The 18,978-nt window shown below is 40.6% G+C and overlaps 1 protein-coding gene across 1 annotated transcript in view; it reads left to right on the top strand.

Annotated features, from left to right (window-relative positions):
* DCBLD1 (discoidin, CUB and LCCL domain containing 1) overlaps positions 1 to 18,978 on the top strand; it is a 61,033-nt gene that overhangs the window by 28,195 nt on the left and 13,860 nt on the right. Inside the window, exons 3-6 of the mRNA XM_044917547.1 lie at positions 11,440 to 11,574; positions 13,183 to 13,234; positions 16,630 to 16,702; positions 18,668 to 18,801. Of these exons, the coding sequence (XP_044773482.1) occupies positions 11,440 to 11,574; positions 13,183 to 13,234; positions 16,630 to 16,702; positions 18,668 to 18,801 (394 nt within the window). The remainder of the gene's footprint in view (positions 1 to 11,439; positions 11,575 to 13,182; positions 13,235 to 16,629; positions 16,703 to 18,667; positions 18,802 to 18,978) is intronic.

The following is an 18,978-nucleotide window of genomic DNA, read 5'->3' as shown; positions in this document are numbered from 1 at the left end:
GTGCCTCCAGAGGGAGAGCCCTCGTGTTAGTGCAGGGTCCCAGGGAGCCACAGCACTTGGCTGGGCTGCCGGGGGTGGCCGAAAGTGCCCGCTGAAGGGCGGCAGTGGGGACCGTATGTTGTGGAATACCACTTTAAATTCCCATATATGATAGCTCTGACCATTACAAGTGTGGCTGAAATAGCCGAATCGTTTTAGTTTATCCAGCTCGATTTTTTTCATTAACCAATTAATTATTAAAACCCGTGCCAAGAGATTTTACGACTCAACACTATCAGAATTTTGAAAAAGGAGTTAATGTTTTGAAAAAGAATAATATTTTCTGGCATTAGTGTTTGCAAGCTCTGCCAAGAATGGAAGTACTTGGAATGTGATTACATTAACAATTGTGAATATGCTGGAGCTGTACACTTTTTAATCATTGTGCAGTTCATGTGTAGTGGTTCGTCCCCCATGCCAATTTTGTTTTAAATGTTTGGTTCGTGTACTTTTGGGCGCTATTATAATCCACATTCATGATAGTAAAATGCACTGTAAACAAGTATAAGCCACACCAGTTTTCCCAGTAAGCAGGCAAAATATACACTTGATCTCATTGCTTTTAAAAGGCCTGATACAGACAAGGTGGGATTATTATTCTTCTGTTTGTCAGGTATTATAATTGTAGTTGATATTTCAGATTCAACATCAGTTAGAAGGATTACATACATATTTCCTACTGAGTGAGGACTCTTCCTTTCAAAATACCCTTGAAACAGCCAGGAAGCAGCAAAGTTGACAAAGTAAAGAATATCAACCTTACTTTGGAAAATGTGTTTTTTTTTAGAACAAAATAAGTTTTGGGGCGCCTGGGTGGCTCAGTCCGTTAAGCGTCTGCCTTCCACTTGGGTCATGATCCCAGGGTCCTGGGATCGAGTACCACATCAGTCTCCCTGCTCAGCGGGGCGTCTGCTTCTCTCTCTCCCTCTGCCCCTCCACCCTGCTCATGCTGTCACTCTCTCTCAAATAAATAAATAAAATCTTAAAAAAAAAAGAACAAAATAAATTTTTAAAGATGTTCTTAAACACAAGTTTTACTTTTAAACTTACAAAACATTTTGGATCTAAACACATATACCGACTTTCAAGATTGTGTGCTAATATCCTGGCTAAAAAAAAAGTCTTTAAGAAGTATCATAGTTTGCTTAGTAGAGGTTGTTTTTACTATAACTGAGGGAATTCTGGGTTTTTGTTTGTTTAGGAGACCAAAGAAGCTGATACTACCTTCCAAAGAAACATTAATGTCCCTTTTATCTTCTAGGATTCAGGCTAGGGTCACAAGCATTTCATTGTCATGACTCCTCACTCTGCTTTAATCTGGGAGAGTTCCTCATCTTACTTTGTCTCTTACATAGTTTTGAAGAGTTCCAACCATTTATTTGTAGAATGTCTGTTGCTTTTGGTTCGACGCTTTTGGTTCGATGTTCCCTAGTGATTAAATTCAGATTATGCATTTTTTTGGAAAATAGAACATTATCCCTTTTTAAAGTGATCTTTGAAAGCCTTGTTTCCAAAAATGTCCAGCATTAGAAATTGTGAGGTCCTATGTCCCCTGAGGAATGTGAACTAAGTCTGCATTGTTTTCTTTGCTTCTCTTTTCACGGCTTTCCTCAGGTGGACTCTTTTTAGCATTCAAAACTGCATTCATTTAAGTCACTTCAAGTGTCTTCCCCAAACAGTTCTGCCTTGTTCAAAGAGGTCAGTGTAATATGAGACTGTGAAAAAATGTAAATTTAAGGTGGCACCTTCTTTACAAAGGAAGTTCACCTTAATATTTGGACGCATAAGGCCATAGAGACTTGACTGAGGTAGCCGATGCTATCCTAGGATTGAACAGGTTCACTTTTAAGCCTGAATTTGAAGATTAAAACAAAGAATCTATTTAAGTAATGTATCGTAAGATTTAAAATTGTTGTATAGTACAGTTCGGATTGCTGCTTTGGTACTGATTCTTGATTTCTGGCCTTTTATAGTCATGATATAAAGTAATAACAGGTTAATTATATAAAACATTAAAATATCTTGAACTTTGGGAAAAAGTCAATGCTAATTCAGATACTGTGTCATGCCAAAATACCTACATTTAAAATATAAAATATCTAACTTTTATTTATGACACTGAAGAGGGAGGGCTGTGAATTCATACTGAGAATTCATTATTCTCAACTTTAAAACTCTTTATGACTCGTCCTATGGTTAAGTTCCATTTCCAGTCATGCTGACCAGAAAGGGCCTGCTCTCAGGGACTCTAGAGGAATTGTCATTTCTGTTTTCCTGATATTTCAAGAGGATTGACTGGGTCCCAGTTGCCTTTGAAAGTTGGACTTCCTTTGATGTGTGGAGTTCAGGGTTGTCCCTGGACCCCCTGAAGGACTTGCTGGAAAAATCTGGATGGGAACCAGATATTGGCTTCTCAGACTCCCTCCCCCCACCCCACCCCGGTCACTGTGGATCAATGAAAACAGGCTGGTCTAAAGCATGCATTGAGATTAACACTGTCATTTCTGCTGAGATTTTTCACTTGTGCTTAAGAGTGCAGCAGAGTCTGGAATTAGACTTTCTACCTTCAAATTCCTGTTGTACTGTTCGTTTATTAATTGCTTAACCTTGAGCAAATTGGGTCATGTTTCCATACCTCCGTTGCCCCATCTTTAAAATGGCCAAAATAGGGCACCTGGGTGGCTCAGTGAGTTAAGCGTCTGCCTTCGGCTCAGGTCATGATCCCAGGGTCATGGGATTGAGCCCCGGATCGGGCTCCCTGCTCAGCGGGGAGTCTGCTTGTCCCTCTCCCTCTGCCCCTCCTCTCTGCTCATGCTTTCTCTGTCAAATAAATAAATAAATAATCTTTAAAAAAATAAAATGGGCAAAATACTACTATCTACCATATTTGGGTGATGGAAGCACATATGTATAACATAAAAGAATGATGCCTGGCACAAAATAAGCACTCAGCAAATGTTAGCCGTCATCTCCCTCACTCCCCTCCCCCTCCCTTTCCTCCCTCCTCCTCGGTGGCCTCGCACACAGTTTATTCTTTGTCTAAGAGGTCTAAGAGCAGAGAACATCTTGGCCCCCTCTCAGTACCCTGAGCACTTCCCTTCCATCAAGCAGAGGCTGAGCTGTGGCAGCCCACCCTGCCCTCCTGGTGAGTTTGCCCAAATCATTCCAAGCATGTGGCAGGGGTTCCTTGGGCCAGAAATAGCTCCCTGTACAGATTTTCTCCATCCAGCCTCATGAGATGAGCAGAAAACACACAGTCTCCAAGCCCACGGGTCATTTTGTTCGGTTTGGCTTTTTTATTTCACTGCCAGCCCATGTCTTTGTATCTATTTCTTATGGAAAGAGCCTCCTGATGTTTCCCTCTCTCCTTTCACCAGTCTCTGTTCATGCCAGGCTGGCCAAGCTTATCTTGTTGAATATAATTATAATTTCTTTCTTTCCTTGTTTCGAAAACTATTAATTGTACCTTCCCATCTATAGAAACTTGTCAGCGCGGCACTCAAGGCCCACTCACTCTTCTCCCCATCCCCATTTCCGGCCTCATCCCTGAGTCTCCCCATGTCTGTGCCTTTTCCTGAACACATCGTACATAGAGCTTCATGCAGAGGTATTTTTATGGACAGTATTCCTTCCGTAGGTCTCTTTTCCTTCCCCTGCATTTCCTATCCCTTCTAACACAGACACACACACACACACACCAGATCCATTGCTATTTACCCCAGAGCCCCAGAGCCCCTTCTTTGATGTCCAGCAGCTCTGGTTATTCCCTTTCTGGGGCTTATGTTGATTTTCTAAGCCTTCACTACTGGAGCACCAATCTCAGTTTGAGATCATTATGTTAGCTTCTCTACCAGATATAGGGTTCCCTGAGCAAGGAATTGCATTTCATTCATTTTTCAGTATCCCTGGATGCTTAGCATACTGTTGCATTTGCAGATGCTCATTGAATATTTAATGAATCTGATGGCATGTAGCTTGATTTTGGCAAACATATATTTAAAAATCTGTCTTTTGGGGGCATGTGGGTGGCCCAGTTAAGCATCTGACTCTTGATTTCCCTCAGGTCATGATCTCAGGGTCATGAGATGAAGCCTCATGTGGGGCTCCGCGCTGGGCGTGGAGCCTGCTTAAGATTCTCTCTCCCCCTCTCCCTCTGCCCACCCCACCCCCACGTTCGCATATGTGCTCTCTCTCTCTCGTAAAAAAAAAAAAATCTGGATTTTCACAAAAGATAAAGTATCTTTATTCACACTGTGGGAAGATTCATAAGAGTCCTCGATCTATAAATCTCTCCTCTGCATCTAAAAAAAGACTTGATTTACATAAAATTTTAGGACTCTACTTATTCTATAAAAAAGACCATGAAGTGCTGTAGAAGGCTCTTACACTTGAGCATTCAACTATATGCTTGCTGTACGCGGGGCTTAGTTCTTGAGGCTAACTAACACATTGAACTGTCCTGATAGCCCTGAGGCTAGGGCCTGTTGTTAACATCCATACCTAAGAACACTGAAGCTCAAAGAGGTCAAGTAACTTGCTTATCACTTTCCTAGATCTGGGATGTGAGTGTGGGCATTTGATTCCAGAGACTCCACTCTTAAACCCTGTAACGTCCCAGAAACCATCTGACCCAGTGGCTTGTGTATAAGAAAACCTGAGCTGTAGTCTTGTCTGTAATTTGCTGGAAGAGACTTCTCCAGGCCTCCCCACCAGGGTATCCTGGGAATAAGATGGAGTTCTGAGAAATCGCTCACATGAAGAGTACAAGTAAAAATTTAAGGTCTCAAAGAAATGCTTCTTAGTCAAAATGCTTCAGGAGGCATTGTGGTCAGGGATAGAAACCAGCTTGCCACGGGAACCTAATGGTAAATTGGTTGAATTGGTTGTGGTCTGCTACGTGATTTGAGATATAGAAAAACCAGGAAGTTCAAGAATTGTTCTCTTCCATTTCCTCTACTTCCACCCCCACTCCCAGTATTTTTTTAACCATTGTCAGTGATCTAGAAGTACAGCAATGTGAAGCCAGCCGTTAATATTTATATTACACTAGGAACAAGAGAAATGGGAAAACTAGGAAATGATACTAAGCGTTTTGATTGCAACAAGATTTCTGTGATAATTTTTAAGAAGATACATATCTGGCATACTGCATTAACATCTAATCATTATGCCTTGTCTGTTGATTTTTAAAAAAAATCCTAAATAGGGAAAAAAACACGAGATTGGTAGCGTCTATCTTATAAGTGGTTTGTATCTCCCAGACATATTATGAAGAATGCAAAATTCTCACAACTTTTAAAAATAATAATAAAAAACAGCCTTTAAAGAAATTCCTAGCTCGTGCAAAGTTGTTTTGGGCCTCAGAAATACGTTCATTCTCCTCCAATTGGGTCTACTTGGGTGGACACTCTCGAGAAGGACTGCTTTTTGTTTGTCTGTTTTTGTTTTGTTTTGTCTTTTATGCCATGATAGAAGTCAGAAAGCATTTTAAACTCATATCGGCCAGACTCTTCCACACAAGATACCTCACTGACATAACCATAAGCCTCAAGGAGAAAAAGCTATGGGCCTCCTCCTCCTCCTCCTTTCTCCCAGAAATCTTCCCTGGAGACACTGTGATTTAGTTTCAGTAACTGCCATCTTTTGTTGGGAGAGAAGTAATGGCCTAGGTGGGTTGAGCTCTAGTGTTAAGACATTTCTTGACCTGAGTCCCAGAGCCCCAAGGAAAGCCACACCTTTGTCTTGGAATCTGCCTGGTTCATTTATCATCTGTCACTGATTTTTGTCTGGGAACGAGAGGCCAAAACTCTCCAGGGATACCACTTACATTCTTACGTGACTATGGTTTTAATAGCATCGTCCAGGAATATCCTTTTTTTATGCTAATCCCCCTCCTTTTCAAAGAAAATGGCCCTGGAAATTCTGTATGACCCTATGGCAATTGGCAAGCAAGGACAAACCGTGCCATTTGACTGCATTGAAAAAACAAATGGGAAACGGAGGCAAGTGTAAAGGCGTTTGCAGCTTCAGCATTTCTAGAGATTGCTTTATCAGCACGCTCCGAGCACAAATCTGGGCCACGCCAGCGACCACTTTCCGGGCAGCCGGTTGGGTGCCATGTGGCTGGGACACTTAGGGTCAGTTAGGCTCATCAGCAGGTTCTTATCCCTCATGAGAAATTACATGTGTGCTGCAGAGGGTGTTCATAAGGCTAATGAAAGTTGTTAGGAGGTTGTCTTGTTTTTAATTTGATTTATGACAGATCTCTCAAGAGTCACGTCTCCAGGGGCGCCTGGGTGGCTCAGTTGTTAAGCGTCTGCCTTCGGCTCAGGTCATGATCCCAGGGTCCTGGGATCGAGCCCCACATCGGGCTCCCTGCTCGGCGGGAAGCCTGCTTCTCCCTCTCCCGCTCCCCCTGTTTGTGTTCCCTCTCTCGCTGTGTATCTGTCAAATAAATAAATAAAATCTTTAAAAAAAAAAAAAAGAGTCAGGTCTCTGTTTTTCACCACTGAGAGTATGTGTCGGGTTGGGGAGGGGTCTCTGGGTTTGTGCTGGTTTTCGCTTTTGAATGGCACGCACCCCGTTTTTTAAACACATCCCTGTCACAGACAAAACAATAACTTAGTTTCATCCGTTTCAAGATGAAAAGCGCAGAGCCGCCCGACATGGCTTGGAGCAGTTATTAACCAAACGATTATTGCCTTGTAATGTGGCGTCTCCGACGGGCCACAGAGAATGTCCTAGCGGCATAAATCGCAGTCCGGAATGGACTGTCAGATTGCCAGAAGAGCAAGAGGATTCTGGGCTTGGCTCGGGGCAGACCGTTTATTCTTCCTTGGAGGACAGTTTTCTTTTATTCACACATGGAAAGATAAAAGGTTTCCCTCACAGCTGCTCATGGAACAGTAGCTCCAAACAAGGGATGTGTTGAGAGGACCCGGCCTAGTGTGCTCAGTGAAGGCAGCTCCTACGGTTCCTGGCCTTTTCTTCCTTTGTCCAGGGAATCAGTGCATTGTCTGCTAGGTCTTGGTCTCACGTGTGGTGCCAAATGCCACAACGCTATTCCATTTGGTATCGCCGATAGCGCTTCCCACAGTGCAGGGCTACCAATTTTATTTCACAAAAGGTAGAGGTATTTATTCTTCCTGATTTGTCTGCCTGCTTGATGAACTGCCTTTCTGCGGTGCCCTGGCCTGATGGGAACCGGGGACGGCAGAGTAAGATGGAACCCACCTCCTGACAAGGACCAAGGGGAGTTAGCAAGTCCCAGTGCTGCAGAACACACAGCACGGCCAGTTGAGAAGCAAATACCCATCCAGAACTGGGAGTCCTATGTTTAGGTCTGCTCCAGTTCTTAAGACCCTGTCCAGAAAGACTGGGGCCCAGGACAGACATCGCAACCGCGATCCAAGTTAGAAGTCGCCAAGCTCTCAATTGGGTTTCCTTTGGAATTGTCTTTGGGGACGTGTAAACGTAAGTGTAACCCCTTTTTAAAAGCCACGGTGGAGAATACTAACAGAGAAGTACATTGTGTGGCCAGGCGTGGGTGGAGGAAGGCTTTGTCATAAGAAAAACTATAATCCTCAATAGAGTTTGGCTGAAAACTGAAAACGTTGCCTGGGACAGACTGGTCGGTTCCTTCAGTGCCTTCCCATTCATTACTTTTCCCTCTCACCGCCAGGCACGTTTTTCCATTTTCATCTCTTTTCCCTTTTAACTCAAGGAATGCAGTTATGAACTTCCATTCTGTGAGAAGGACTCTATCTATCTGTCAGGCCTTCAGACAGGAGGTAATTGGATGTTTTGCCACAGGCAATTGGACTTCAGGCCTCCCTGCTGGCCTCACGCTGTCTCCTGCTATTCTGATGGTTGTGCCGTGATGAACCTAACAGAGGAGCTGCCGATGCTGCATTGAGACGGAGAGGGTATAGCCTACCCCATCCGGGGCCTAGTTACATTTTTGCAGTACTTCAGGAAGAATGCGAGAGAGATTGGTGCCTGGGGGGCGGTAAAGGTGATTAAAGGAGTGTGTGTGTTTACATCTTTGAACTTCTCTCAGGAATATTTACATTCCTATCATGACTTTGGGAGGATACAACCAAATTAGAGTTTTACTCTATTTATGTGTTTTTGGGGGGTAGGAAATTGTATGTATTGCGTGACAACTTAGCGAGATGACATACACTCTTATCTCTTTGTGTAAGATATATGCAGTGTTGCAACCTTTCCTTTCAACTGTTCCATAAAAATCTAAAAAAAAAAAAAAAATTCCAATTATTCAGCCATGAGAAAGAAGGACATCCTGCCATTTACAACAACAGGAATGGACCTTGAGGGCATTATGCTAAGTGAGATAAGTCAGACAGAGAAAGATAAGTACTGTATGATATCACTTATATGTGGAATCTAAAACAGCCAAGCTCATAAAAACAGAGAGTAAAAGGGCGCGGTTACCAGGGGACGGGGTGGGGTGCAGTGGCTAGGTCGATGTTATTTAAGGGTACAAGCTTGCAGTGAGTAGTAAATATGCACTTATCTAATTCACAGTATAGTGAATATAGACAACAATATTGAAGTTGACCCTTGAGCAATGCAGGTTTGAATTATGCAGGCTACTTACACATGAATTGTTTTTACAATACAGTACCGTAAATGTGTTTTCTCTACCCTATGATTTTCTTAAATACTTTCTTTTCTCTAGCTTACTTTATTATAAGAATACAGTATATAATACATATAACGTACAAAATATGTGTTAATTGACTGCTTCTGTTACCGGTAAGGCTTCTGGTCAACAGCAGGCTATTAGTTGTTAAGTTTTTGGAGAGTCAAGAGGGGCACCTGGGTGGCTCAGTTGGTTGAGCGTCTGACTCTTGATTTCAGCTCAGGTCATGATCTCGAGGTCCTGGGACTCCCTCCCCGCCCCCCCGCCCCCCCCCCCCCCCCGCCCCCCCCCCCCCCCCCCCCCTCCCCCTCCGCCCCCAGTGGGGAGTCGGCTTCTCTCTCTTCCTCTCTCTCTTCCTCTGCCCCTCCCCCCACCCCCCTGCATGGGCCTGTGCTCTCTCTGAAATAAATAAATAAAATCTTAAAAAAAAAAGATTTTGGAGAGTCAGAAGTTATCTGTGGATTTTCAGCTACATGGGGGTTGGCACCCCTAGCCACCACATTGCTCAAGGGTCAACTATATAATCACCAAACTTACTAAGAGACTAGAACCTAATTATTCCTACCATGAAAAGAAATAATTATGTAACATGATGGAGGTGCTAATTACAATGACAATCATATTAAAGTATATCAATGTATCAAATGAATATATAGTACACCTTAAATTTACAGTGTTATATATCAAATATATTTGACCTAAAAAAATCCAAACAGATTCTCACTGATCAAAAATTTAGACTTGCTTACCCTACTGTTTTTGTTAGGACTCATTGGAATGCTATAGAAACTGAAGGAGAAATTAGTATCTTTAGCACCGTTTGGAGAGGAGTATATACATTATTATTTCCTCTTGGAAAAGATAAATGTGGTTAGAAAAATATTCTGATTTACCAATAGCAACAAGTTACTAGTTATTTCATTTTTGTTCTTAGATTTGCAAAGCAAGTGTCTTCACTTATCTGTGCAGAACAAAGGAATGTCAAGCATACGCAAAACAAACTAAGTTGCAAAAGTCAAGTATAGTAACCTGACTCACTTTAATTTTGAAAAAATGCTTATCATTCTACTTTACTGTGCAAAAATGGGTTTAGTATAAACTGCTTCTCTACCATGCTGTGACCACTGTCAAAGTTCACAAATATCCATATATTTATTACACTAATGATTTTCTTTCCTTTCTTGTTTTTCCACATTTCTCTTCCTGACTTCTTCATGATATTTTAAAATGCCAGGATTAAATCTTTCATGCATCTTTATAATCAGGTTTGGCTTTTCAAAACTGTTGCAAATAGAAGAACATTTAACTTCATTTCAGTTCTAACAATATTTGGAAGGCCACTACATACCAAGTATTCTATGAGCTGCCGGGGATAAAGTGATGGATAGAAAAGTTTCTAACCCCATGGAACATAGTCTAAAAGGAAAACAGACATTATTTATTTGTTTCTTTTAATGTATTCATTCATTTATTTATTTAACTACTTACTACTAACTACTAAGTACTTCTACAGTTCTCATTATATGCTAGGTACTATTCTAAGCAGTTTGCTAGCATTTCATGTAAGTAATTATATATGATGAGTATCTCTAAAGAGGTAAGTCATCGTTTTTAATTTGGATTTCACCATAATTTAATAATAGGGAACAACAGAGATTTGAGGCATGAAGGTAAACACACAACATTTCTCTTTTGTTCAATTACATCTTCCAAATGTGAGACCGGGACAGGACAAAAGAGAAATCCGGTCCCGTATAGCAGGAGAGGAGTGCTTAGTTGGGTTCATGATCCTCTCCCAGAACTTTTTCTTTCCTTCCTCCTCCCTGTTGTTGACACTGTTGGCACTGTTGACTGTTGCCTGATGTTGCTGTTGACTCTTTCCATACTGGTGTATTTGGGGAGAAGTTAATGAAGAATACCTGTCTTCGAACTTTGCTTGCTAAGCCCTATTTTCTTAGAATTTTTCAAGGTGACAATTTACAAAGTAAACTTTAACCTGAGTAGTCTGAGGAATGTCTGTTTTTCCTTTTTAGTTCCAAATCTAATTTTGTTCTTTGAAAGTTCATGGATATTGCTTTTCAAGTAACCTATTCTAGAAATGATGTATTATACTCTTAATTGCATAATTTATACTAGAGTATTTCAAAAGCCTTTAGAAATTCTTCTGCTTTTTTATAAAGTTCATTTTGCAAATCAAAATAAATTATATGGGTTAACCAGAAGGCACTGTAAGAGAAAGATAAATGTGTAAACTGCATGAGAATAAGATTGTTACCATGCATTGGACAGTCTTTTAATTCTGGAAACCTCCTTGAAAAAAGAAAATTTGTGAGTTTCTTCTAGGAAATTTAGGAGGCCCCTAGAATATCACCTTTGTGATAACATTTTCTTGACTACCTAATGTATCTGACCTTTGTTAGTCTTCTTTTATAAAAATTGAAACCTGTCTCGAGTTGTTCACAATTAATTAATTCCAGCCTATTGCTTATCTAGAGTTAGCCACCCCCACCCCCCCACCCTTGGCTTGTCGGTATCATCAAGTCCACAGTTAGGCACTAATTATCCGGTCCCATATAGCAGTTCCGGTAATAAGCAAAGTTTCAGTTGGGTAACAATTGCAGTCTTGTATATGTGTTGTCTGCTAAATTTGACCGTTAAGGAAAAAAAATACCGTATTAGCAATTCTTTGTGCTGGTCTAAATTTTGAATGTGCCCAAAGTATGCTTTGTTTTTAGGACCATATTGTGGAAGTATGCCTGTTCCCAAGGAGCTCCTATTGACCACGAACGAGGTCACTGTGCGCTTTGCGAGTGGATCCCACATTTCGGGGCGGGGATTTTTGCTGACCTATGCGAGCAGTGACCATCCAGGTATAGCAGAAGAATCCACCCAAATCTGTAAACTTGTGTCTGTCTGAGAATTCCTCTTGCTACCTGTATCACCATCTTTGGATAGAATTGTGACCTCAGGTAGAGAATATGTGAAGGAAGAGAGGAATGCAAAGTCTTTGTAAGCAGTTAGATCTGAACTCAGAATACTTTTATCGAGCATGTTAGATTGATCAGCTGACCTATGTGGGAGAGGGTTGATCTCATTTTCCTAGAAATGTTGGATGATGCATCTTTGGGGCTATTATAAGGTCTGGTTATTCCCTGGAGCCCTCCCCCAACCTTTTTCACCTTAGGGGACAAGTAACCAGTGGCACCTCCACCCTCCACCCCCCACGTCCACTCACATACACCAGGTGCACCCGCACGAGGGAAGCCTGGGAGTCTGAGTCACATGTGAAGTCACTGTCACCGTGTGCTTAACCCTGGAGCTGACACTTGAGCAGGAGAGAAGGGGAGTATAGAAACTGATGAGGGAGGAAAGCACGGCCTCCTGTCTAGGCCTCTTGGGCTCCAGAGTGATTACTGTACATGCACTCCATGTCTGCCCAAGGTCACAGAAGTGCCCAGAGTTTCTGCTCTCATTGCCCCCTGGCAGAAATGTTCCAGGAGGGGGGTGCGCCATTCATTTCCCTCTCATGCAGTCAAATCTGGCCAATCCCAACAGACCACAGCAGGACCAGTGTTCACCATATGTTGCTCCCTAAGAACTACTGAAAATATTAAGGAAAGAAAGAATTATTGCAGCAAGTGTGGAATAATTTGGAAACTATCCTAGGTTGATCTAAATGCATTAAAATCCACAACATCTTAGCGTCCCCGTTGCTGAGTGTTCCTTCAGTTCTGTATTCCAAAGAGCATTCTCTTTTTTAAGTCCTTGGTCCTGACTGATCAAAGTGGAAAGGTTGTATTCTCAGTAAGCACGTGGTTCCATGGGCACTCAGATGCCGCTAGCTAAATTGCCAAATTAAAATGTTCCCGAACCTTCTCTATGAACCACGTCAGGCTTTTGAAATTGTTTTCCTCTTGCCAAGGGAGGTTATTATACACATGATCTTTGTAGGCACGTAGTGGACAGTAATGAACCAGTGTTGGTTTTTCTGTTTGAAATAGTTCCTGTTAGTGTTCACTGGACAGTTGCTGAAAAACCATGGTTTGTGGTAGAAAAGAGAAATGGAGGAAATTGGTTAAATCCTGGAGACAGTGTTCTCAATTTTGATTTATTTTTAAGGAGAAAAATTCAGATAATAACTAGATAGTGAATAAATGCTTTTTAAAAATCCTTTTTTAGGGGCACTGGGTGGCCTAGTCAGTTAAGCGTATGCCCTCTGCTCAGATCGTGATCTCAGGGTCCTGAGATGGAGCCCCGCATCGGGTTCCCTATTCAGCGGGGAGTCTGCCTCTCCCTCCCCATCTCCCCCCAGCTTGTGTCTCTTGCTCACTGTCTCTCTCTCAAATAAATAAAATCTTTAAAAAAATTTTTTAAAGTCCTTATTTAAAATTATTTAAAATTATTATTGTTATTTTTTTTTTTAGCATGAGTATCCTTCCATTCGGTCTCCTAATTGCAATTATCTTTATTTATGACAGATTTAATAACGTGCTTGGAACGCGCTAACCATTATTTGAAAACAGAATACAGGTAAATACGGTGTCCAAGCTGTGCTGCAGGCATAAGTTGCTGGACATTATGCTTTCTTTCACATTAAACCAGATAAAGTACCTTATTTGTATTTAATTTTTTTTTAAATCATTTATGTTGTAAGTAATGAAGAATACTTGAAATGCTTTCTTATATAGCAGAGATCAGCAAACTTTTTGTCCAGGGCCAGATAGTAAATATTTTCGATTTTGCAGGCAATGCAGTCCCTTTGGCATCTGTTCATAGTTTCTGTTGGCTGCTGTGATGCAAAAGCAATCATGGACAATATGTAAACAAACGCATGTGGCAGTGTTCCAATAAAACTTTATTTAAAAACCAAACAGCAGCCTGGATTTGGCCCATGAGCTACAATGTGCTGACCCCTGAGTTCTACTGTCGTACCAGTGAGCCGTAGTGGAGTCTAGACTGTTTTTTCACCTGGCCAGCATTTGGAAGTGACTTTTGTAATTCCTTCACTTTCAGAGGGAGTTCATTTTGTCTTTCTCACAAAAGAGAAACTTACTGAGAATAGGAGATGAAATTTTTGATTTCAGCTTTACTTCAACTGGAAAAATTACTGAATCTCTTTGATGTACATTTCCTCATTTATAAAGTAAGAGTAGTCTAGAGCAGGACTTCTCAACCTTGGCACTATTGTTATTTTGGGTTAGATGATTCTTTGTTGTGAAGAGCTGTTGTGTACATTGTTGGATACTTACCGGTGTCCCTGTCCTCTACCCTCTGTGTGCCAGTTGTGATAACCAAAAATATCTCCAGATGTTGCCAGATGTCTTCCAGAGCGGGCAAAATTCACTCCCTGTTGAGAACCACTGGTCTAGAGAGAACTGTCAGTAACACCGCTAACAACAGCTATAACTCCTTAGAGTGCTTTCTTCTTGCCAGTCATAGCTCCCTGGACTTTGCACATAAATAAGTCATGTGAATGTTCTAGCAGGCCTGCAAGGTAGGCTCTGTCATACCCTGAAAACAGAGGCACAAAGCAGTTAAGTAGCTTGCCCAGGACTACATACTTCATGAGTATGCCCAGACAGTCAGGCACAAGAGTCCATGGTCGTGACCATCTCGGATATTCTAATAAATGAGATTATTTTACATGCCGAATTGATTTTAGTGTTAACTAATATTAAGTCTAGTAGGGAAACAAAAAAGAAAATGACCAATAATTTGAATAGACAATAAAAATTAAAATGACCAATAATTACATTTGCCCTGTAAAGTTGCCATTCATGCATCATGGACAAATGCCAACCTTCTCTGAGATCTTTCCAGCCATACCTGTAGAGTCCCAGTGGTGATAGGGCCTCTGGGCATCAGCGGTCATTTCCTGTCCTCCTACAGAAAAGATTATACTCAGGCCTGCAGGGTGGTGTTACAGTGCCAGATCATCTAGGCTACAGCCTAGCCGTTAGTGTTTGGGTAAGATGAGGTGTGGTGACTAGTACAGATCCACATTCCCTCATCTATGATTGTGAAATGTCAAAAGCTTTAAAAGTCAAAGGGTTTTGGGGCGCCTGGGTGGCGCAGTCGGTTAAGCATCCGACTCTTGGTTTCGGCTCAGGTCATCATCTCCAGGCTGTGAGATCAAGCTCGGCCCCGGTTTTATGCTCAGCATGGAGTCGGCTTGAGATTCTCCCTCTCCTCTGTCCTTCCCGCTCATGTTCTCTCTCTCTCTCTCTCTCAAATAAATAAATAAATCTTAAAAAAAAAAAGAGCCAGAAGGCTTTTATGACTCATTTGCTGGCAATACCTGATTAGTGTAAACTTAAATTCATTTGACAGTAAAATTGAACTAAATTGAGTCTATTTAGTCTTTGTGCATTGACCTTAGATATTAATGTTTTTGATTAATATATGCAGCCATCAGATGAATAAGGTCTGAGAATCTAATGTGTACCATGACTATAGCAGATAACACTGTGTTATATAACTGAAATTTGCTGAGAGTAGAATTTAAATGTTTTTGCCAGAGATATATGTGTTATATATGTGTGTGTATTTAAATATATACATTTACATATTAATATATGTGAGGCGATGGATATGTTAATTTACTAGTTGGGTAACATATACCAAATCATCGTGATATACATTTGAAATGTCTTACAATTTGTCAATTATACCACAGTAAAGCTGAAAAATATATATACCTTTTTTTTTCTGATTGCAAAAGTAATTTATAACTAAAGTAGACCATCACTAGCCATGTGTGGCTATTAAAGACTTGAACTGTGACTAGTCCAAGTTCAGGTGTGCTATGAGTATAAAATAAACTGCAGATTTTGAAGACTTGGTACAAAAGAAAAAAGACTAGAAATATCTTGTTGACAATTTTTTTTTGTTCATTACATGTAGAAATGATAAAATTTGAATATATTGGGTTAACTAGAATATATTATTGTTAGTTTTGCCTTTTTTTCTTTACCTTTTTAATATGGCTACTAGAATATTTAAATTTACATATGTGGTTTCCATTAAGTTACTATTGGGGAGTGAGTGCTAGTAGGCTGAATCAAGATATTACAGAGTCAAATGGCACAGAAAGTGGAAGTTTCTCAAAATGCTATTCTTGGAGAGAATCCAGAGATAGTCTTCCTTGTCTTCTTTACATTCATGAAAAACATAAGTTGTTATTTTATATATTTTAAGCGTATCTTTTTATAAAAACAAGCTCATGCTATGTATAGTGTTTAGAAATTTTCTTTTTAAAAAATATATCTCGGAGGGGCACCTGGCTGCTCAGTTGAAAGGGCGTGCAGCTCTTGATTTCCAGGTTGTGAGTTCAAGCCCCACGTTGGGTGTAGAGATTACTAAAAATAAACAAACAAACAAACAAACAAACAAACAAACTTTAAAAAAGTAAGTAAAATAAATAAAAATAAAAAATATATCTTGGACACCTGAATCAATTAAGATGAATTAGGGAAGCTCATTGTTTAAGAGAGTTTATAATGAATCCTTATATAAAGCAAATAATTATTGTGTAAAACTTGCCTTCAGGTTTACATTTTAGATTAATCTGTGTTTTCATAAGTCAGGTTTCTGATTTGTCATTAAAACAAATTATGCCTGGGGTGCCTGGGTGGCTCAGTCAGTTAAGCGGCTGACACTTGATTTCGGCTCAGGTCATGATCTCAGGGTCCTGGGATCAAGCCCACATCAGGCTCTGCGCTCAGTGGGGAGTCTGCTTGAGAATTCTCTCCCTCTCTCTCTCAAATAAATAAATCAATCTTTCTAAAAAATTAAAAAAATAAATAAAACAACATACTCCCTCCTGCAAGTTCTATGGAGGAGAGAAAATGCATTTAAGTATAATTTATACTTTTTAGTTTAAGTGTAATTTAATAAAATATCAATTCTTTATTTTCTTTTTCCAGCAAATTCTGCCCAGCTGGTTGTCGAGACATAGCAGGAGACATTTCTGGGAATCTGGTGGATGGATACAGAGATGTAAGTAATTGAGGGTAATTTTAGGGCAGGGAGGAAATTAAAAAGTGTTTGTTGCTGTGCCTAAACTCATCATAAAGTCAAGTCAAATAAGATCTAAAACCCCGGAGGTAAATGCACAATTCTCTCTTTTCTGAGAATAAATGAAATAATAAGTATAAAAACCAAGGTTATTCGTGCATGCATTCCTATTTTTAGCATTTCCACTTAAGCATGGTGTAAGTGAAATGGTAAATAAAACCCTTTTCAACACCTACGGATATAATTCCATTTGTTTTTTTATAAGAGGTCATCTGTTTTTTGGTTTTTCTTTTTTTTTTGTAATTTATTTCTGTATTTTAATGCTTCTGTTGGTTCATGTAATAGCCAAGGATCTGACCATTCACATCAGAGAGTAACAACACGGTGTCTGGGACCAGGGAAGCCAGCTGCCCTGCACTTACGTAACAGTTCTTCCTGCCTTGCACCCCCAGTTTCTTCTGCAGAATGAGACTCTCTGGTTGTATACATTGTTCCCAGAGAAAAATACATCACAAGAAGTCATTTGTCTAAAGTATATGTCCTGTCTCCAGATACACAGTCCTTCATTTCTTACTATTTGCAGATCTCAATCCCAGAAATTTGGTATCTGATCTTTGAATATTAACATTGCTACTTAAAATAGTTGAGTTTCTAGCACATGAGAATTGGCTTGAGTTATTACAAATGTGAAAATCTGTATAGTGATGAAACTTTTCTAAGAGTTATTGACATGTGTCTTTGTGCATCCAAGAAAACAAACATGTTCCAGGAGACTGATAATCTCCTCTCCAGCAAGGGGAAAACAAACTTGGCTTTAATTTTTGCTTTTAATACGTCCTGATTGTGGAAGCAGCATATTTTGCAATTTTGCTCTTTGTTTCCTTTTTCATGTATTGTCTTTATTTACAAGATTGACACAGGATATTCATTTGGCCTATAAATTGTTTGAATCTTAAAATGATTTATAATACCTGAATTTGAGATATATTTGGCACAAGCTATTTCTAAGTGACTTCAAGAAATTAACTAAGGGAAATAAACAGTTGAAGTATAGTTTTTTCCCCCAGCAATAGAAAGTCTCTTTGTTATTTTTCCATCCCACGCAAGGAACTTAAAAATTATATGTAATAAGAGAGATAGCATCGTTTTTTTTCTTACTTTAGTTGTTTATCTTGCTTCCTCTTGACAGAGCTCTGTGTTTTAGTACAACAGGTAAATAAATGGCTTCCTCCATGGTAGATCTGAGTACGTGATCTGTAGGTGCTAGCCAACAGGTTTCCTATTTAACTTTGGCTGGTTTCATATCATTTGCTTTCAGAATGACTTTACCTGGGAGTCTGCTTCTCCCTCTCTCTCTGCTACTCTCTCCCTCTCTCTCCCTGTCAAATAAATAAATACAAAATCTTAAAAAAAAGATAGCGGCCATGTTATTTGCTGATGAGTTTGTGGGTCAGCACTTTGCGCTGGTCAGTTCTTAATCTCCCTTGCCTAAAAGAGCTCCTGCAGTCATGTGGTGCATCAGGTGGGGCCAGAGGGTCGGAGGTGGCCACGATGACATGTGTGGCCGTTGGTTGGGCCGTGTCATCTGCAGCAGAACCGAGCAAGTTACGTGTTCCAGTGCAGTCAGTGGGAGGTACCTACACAGGGGCATGACTGTCGGGAGGCATTATCACTGGAGGGCCGCCACAACTGTAAGTTACCTACTTCCCTCTCTGGCGGATGGGTGCCCAAGTTGGCGTAAATGTGGTGACTCTGAAGTCATTTTGAGATAGTTATACAATAATTTTTTCCCCTCCTCTAAAACTTTCTATTTAAATGAATTATGGCGTAGCAATGTCATGGGTCAAACGGGGATCCTGACCACATGTTATAACAAGATGGAAACCTCCCACCCTATTTTAAATGTGTTCTGGAGTAACCGTGAGTGATGACGTTGCTGTATTTCAGACCTCGTTACTGTGCAAAGCCGCCATCCATGCAGGAATAATCGCAGACGAGTTGGGCGGTCAGATCAGCGTGCTTCAGCACAAAGGGCTAAGCCACTATGAAGGCATCCTGGCCAATGGTGTGCTCTCAAGAGAGTAAGTACTTTGTCTTTTGTTCTGAGTGGCAGGTAACCCGAAAGGCATAATTTACCAGCTCATAATTTTGAAGGGACAGTGGGCATAGGGTCCCAAGGGTTTGTCAGCTGGGAGGAATGTGTGTGAGTGCTCAAAGCAGCATTTACGGTGTCTTTGTGGAAGATCAATGCAGCAATA

Source organism: Neomonachus schauinslandi, chromosome 8 (assembly GCF_002201575.2).
Source record: "Neomonachus schauinslandi chromosome 8, ASM220157v2, whole genome shotgun sequence".
NCBI lineage: Eukaryota > Metazoa > Chordata > Mammalia > Carnivora > Phocidae > Neomonachus > Neomonachus schauinslandi.
The sequence above is the reverse complement of the archived record's forward strand: the minus strand, read 5'-3'. Positions and strand labels throughout refer to the sequence as shown.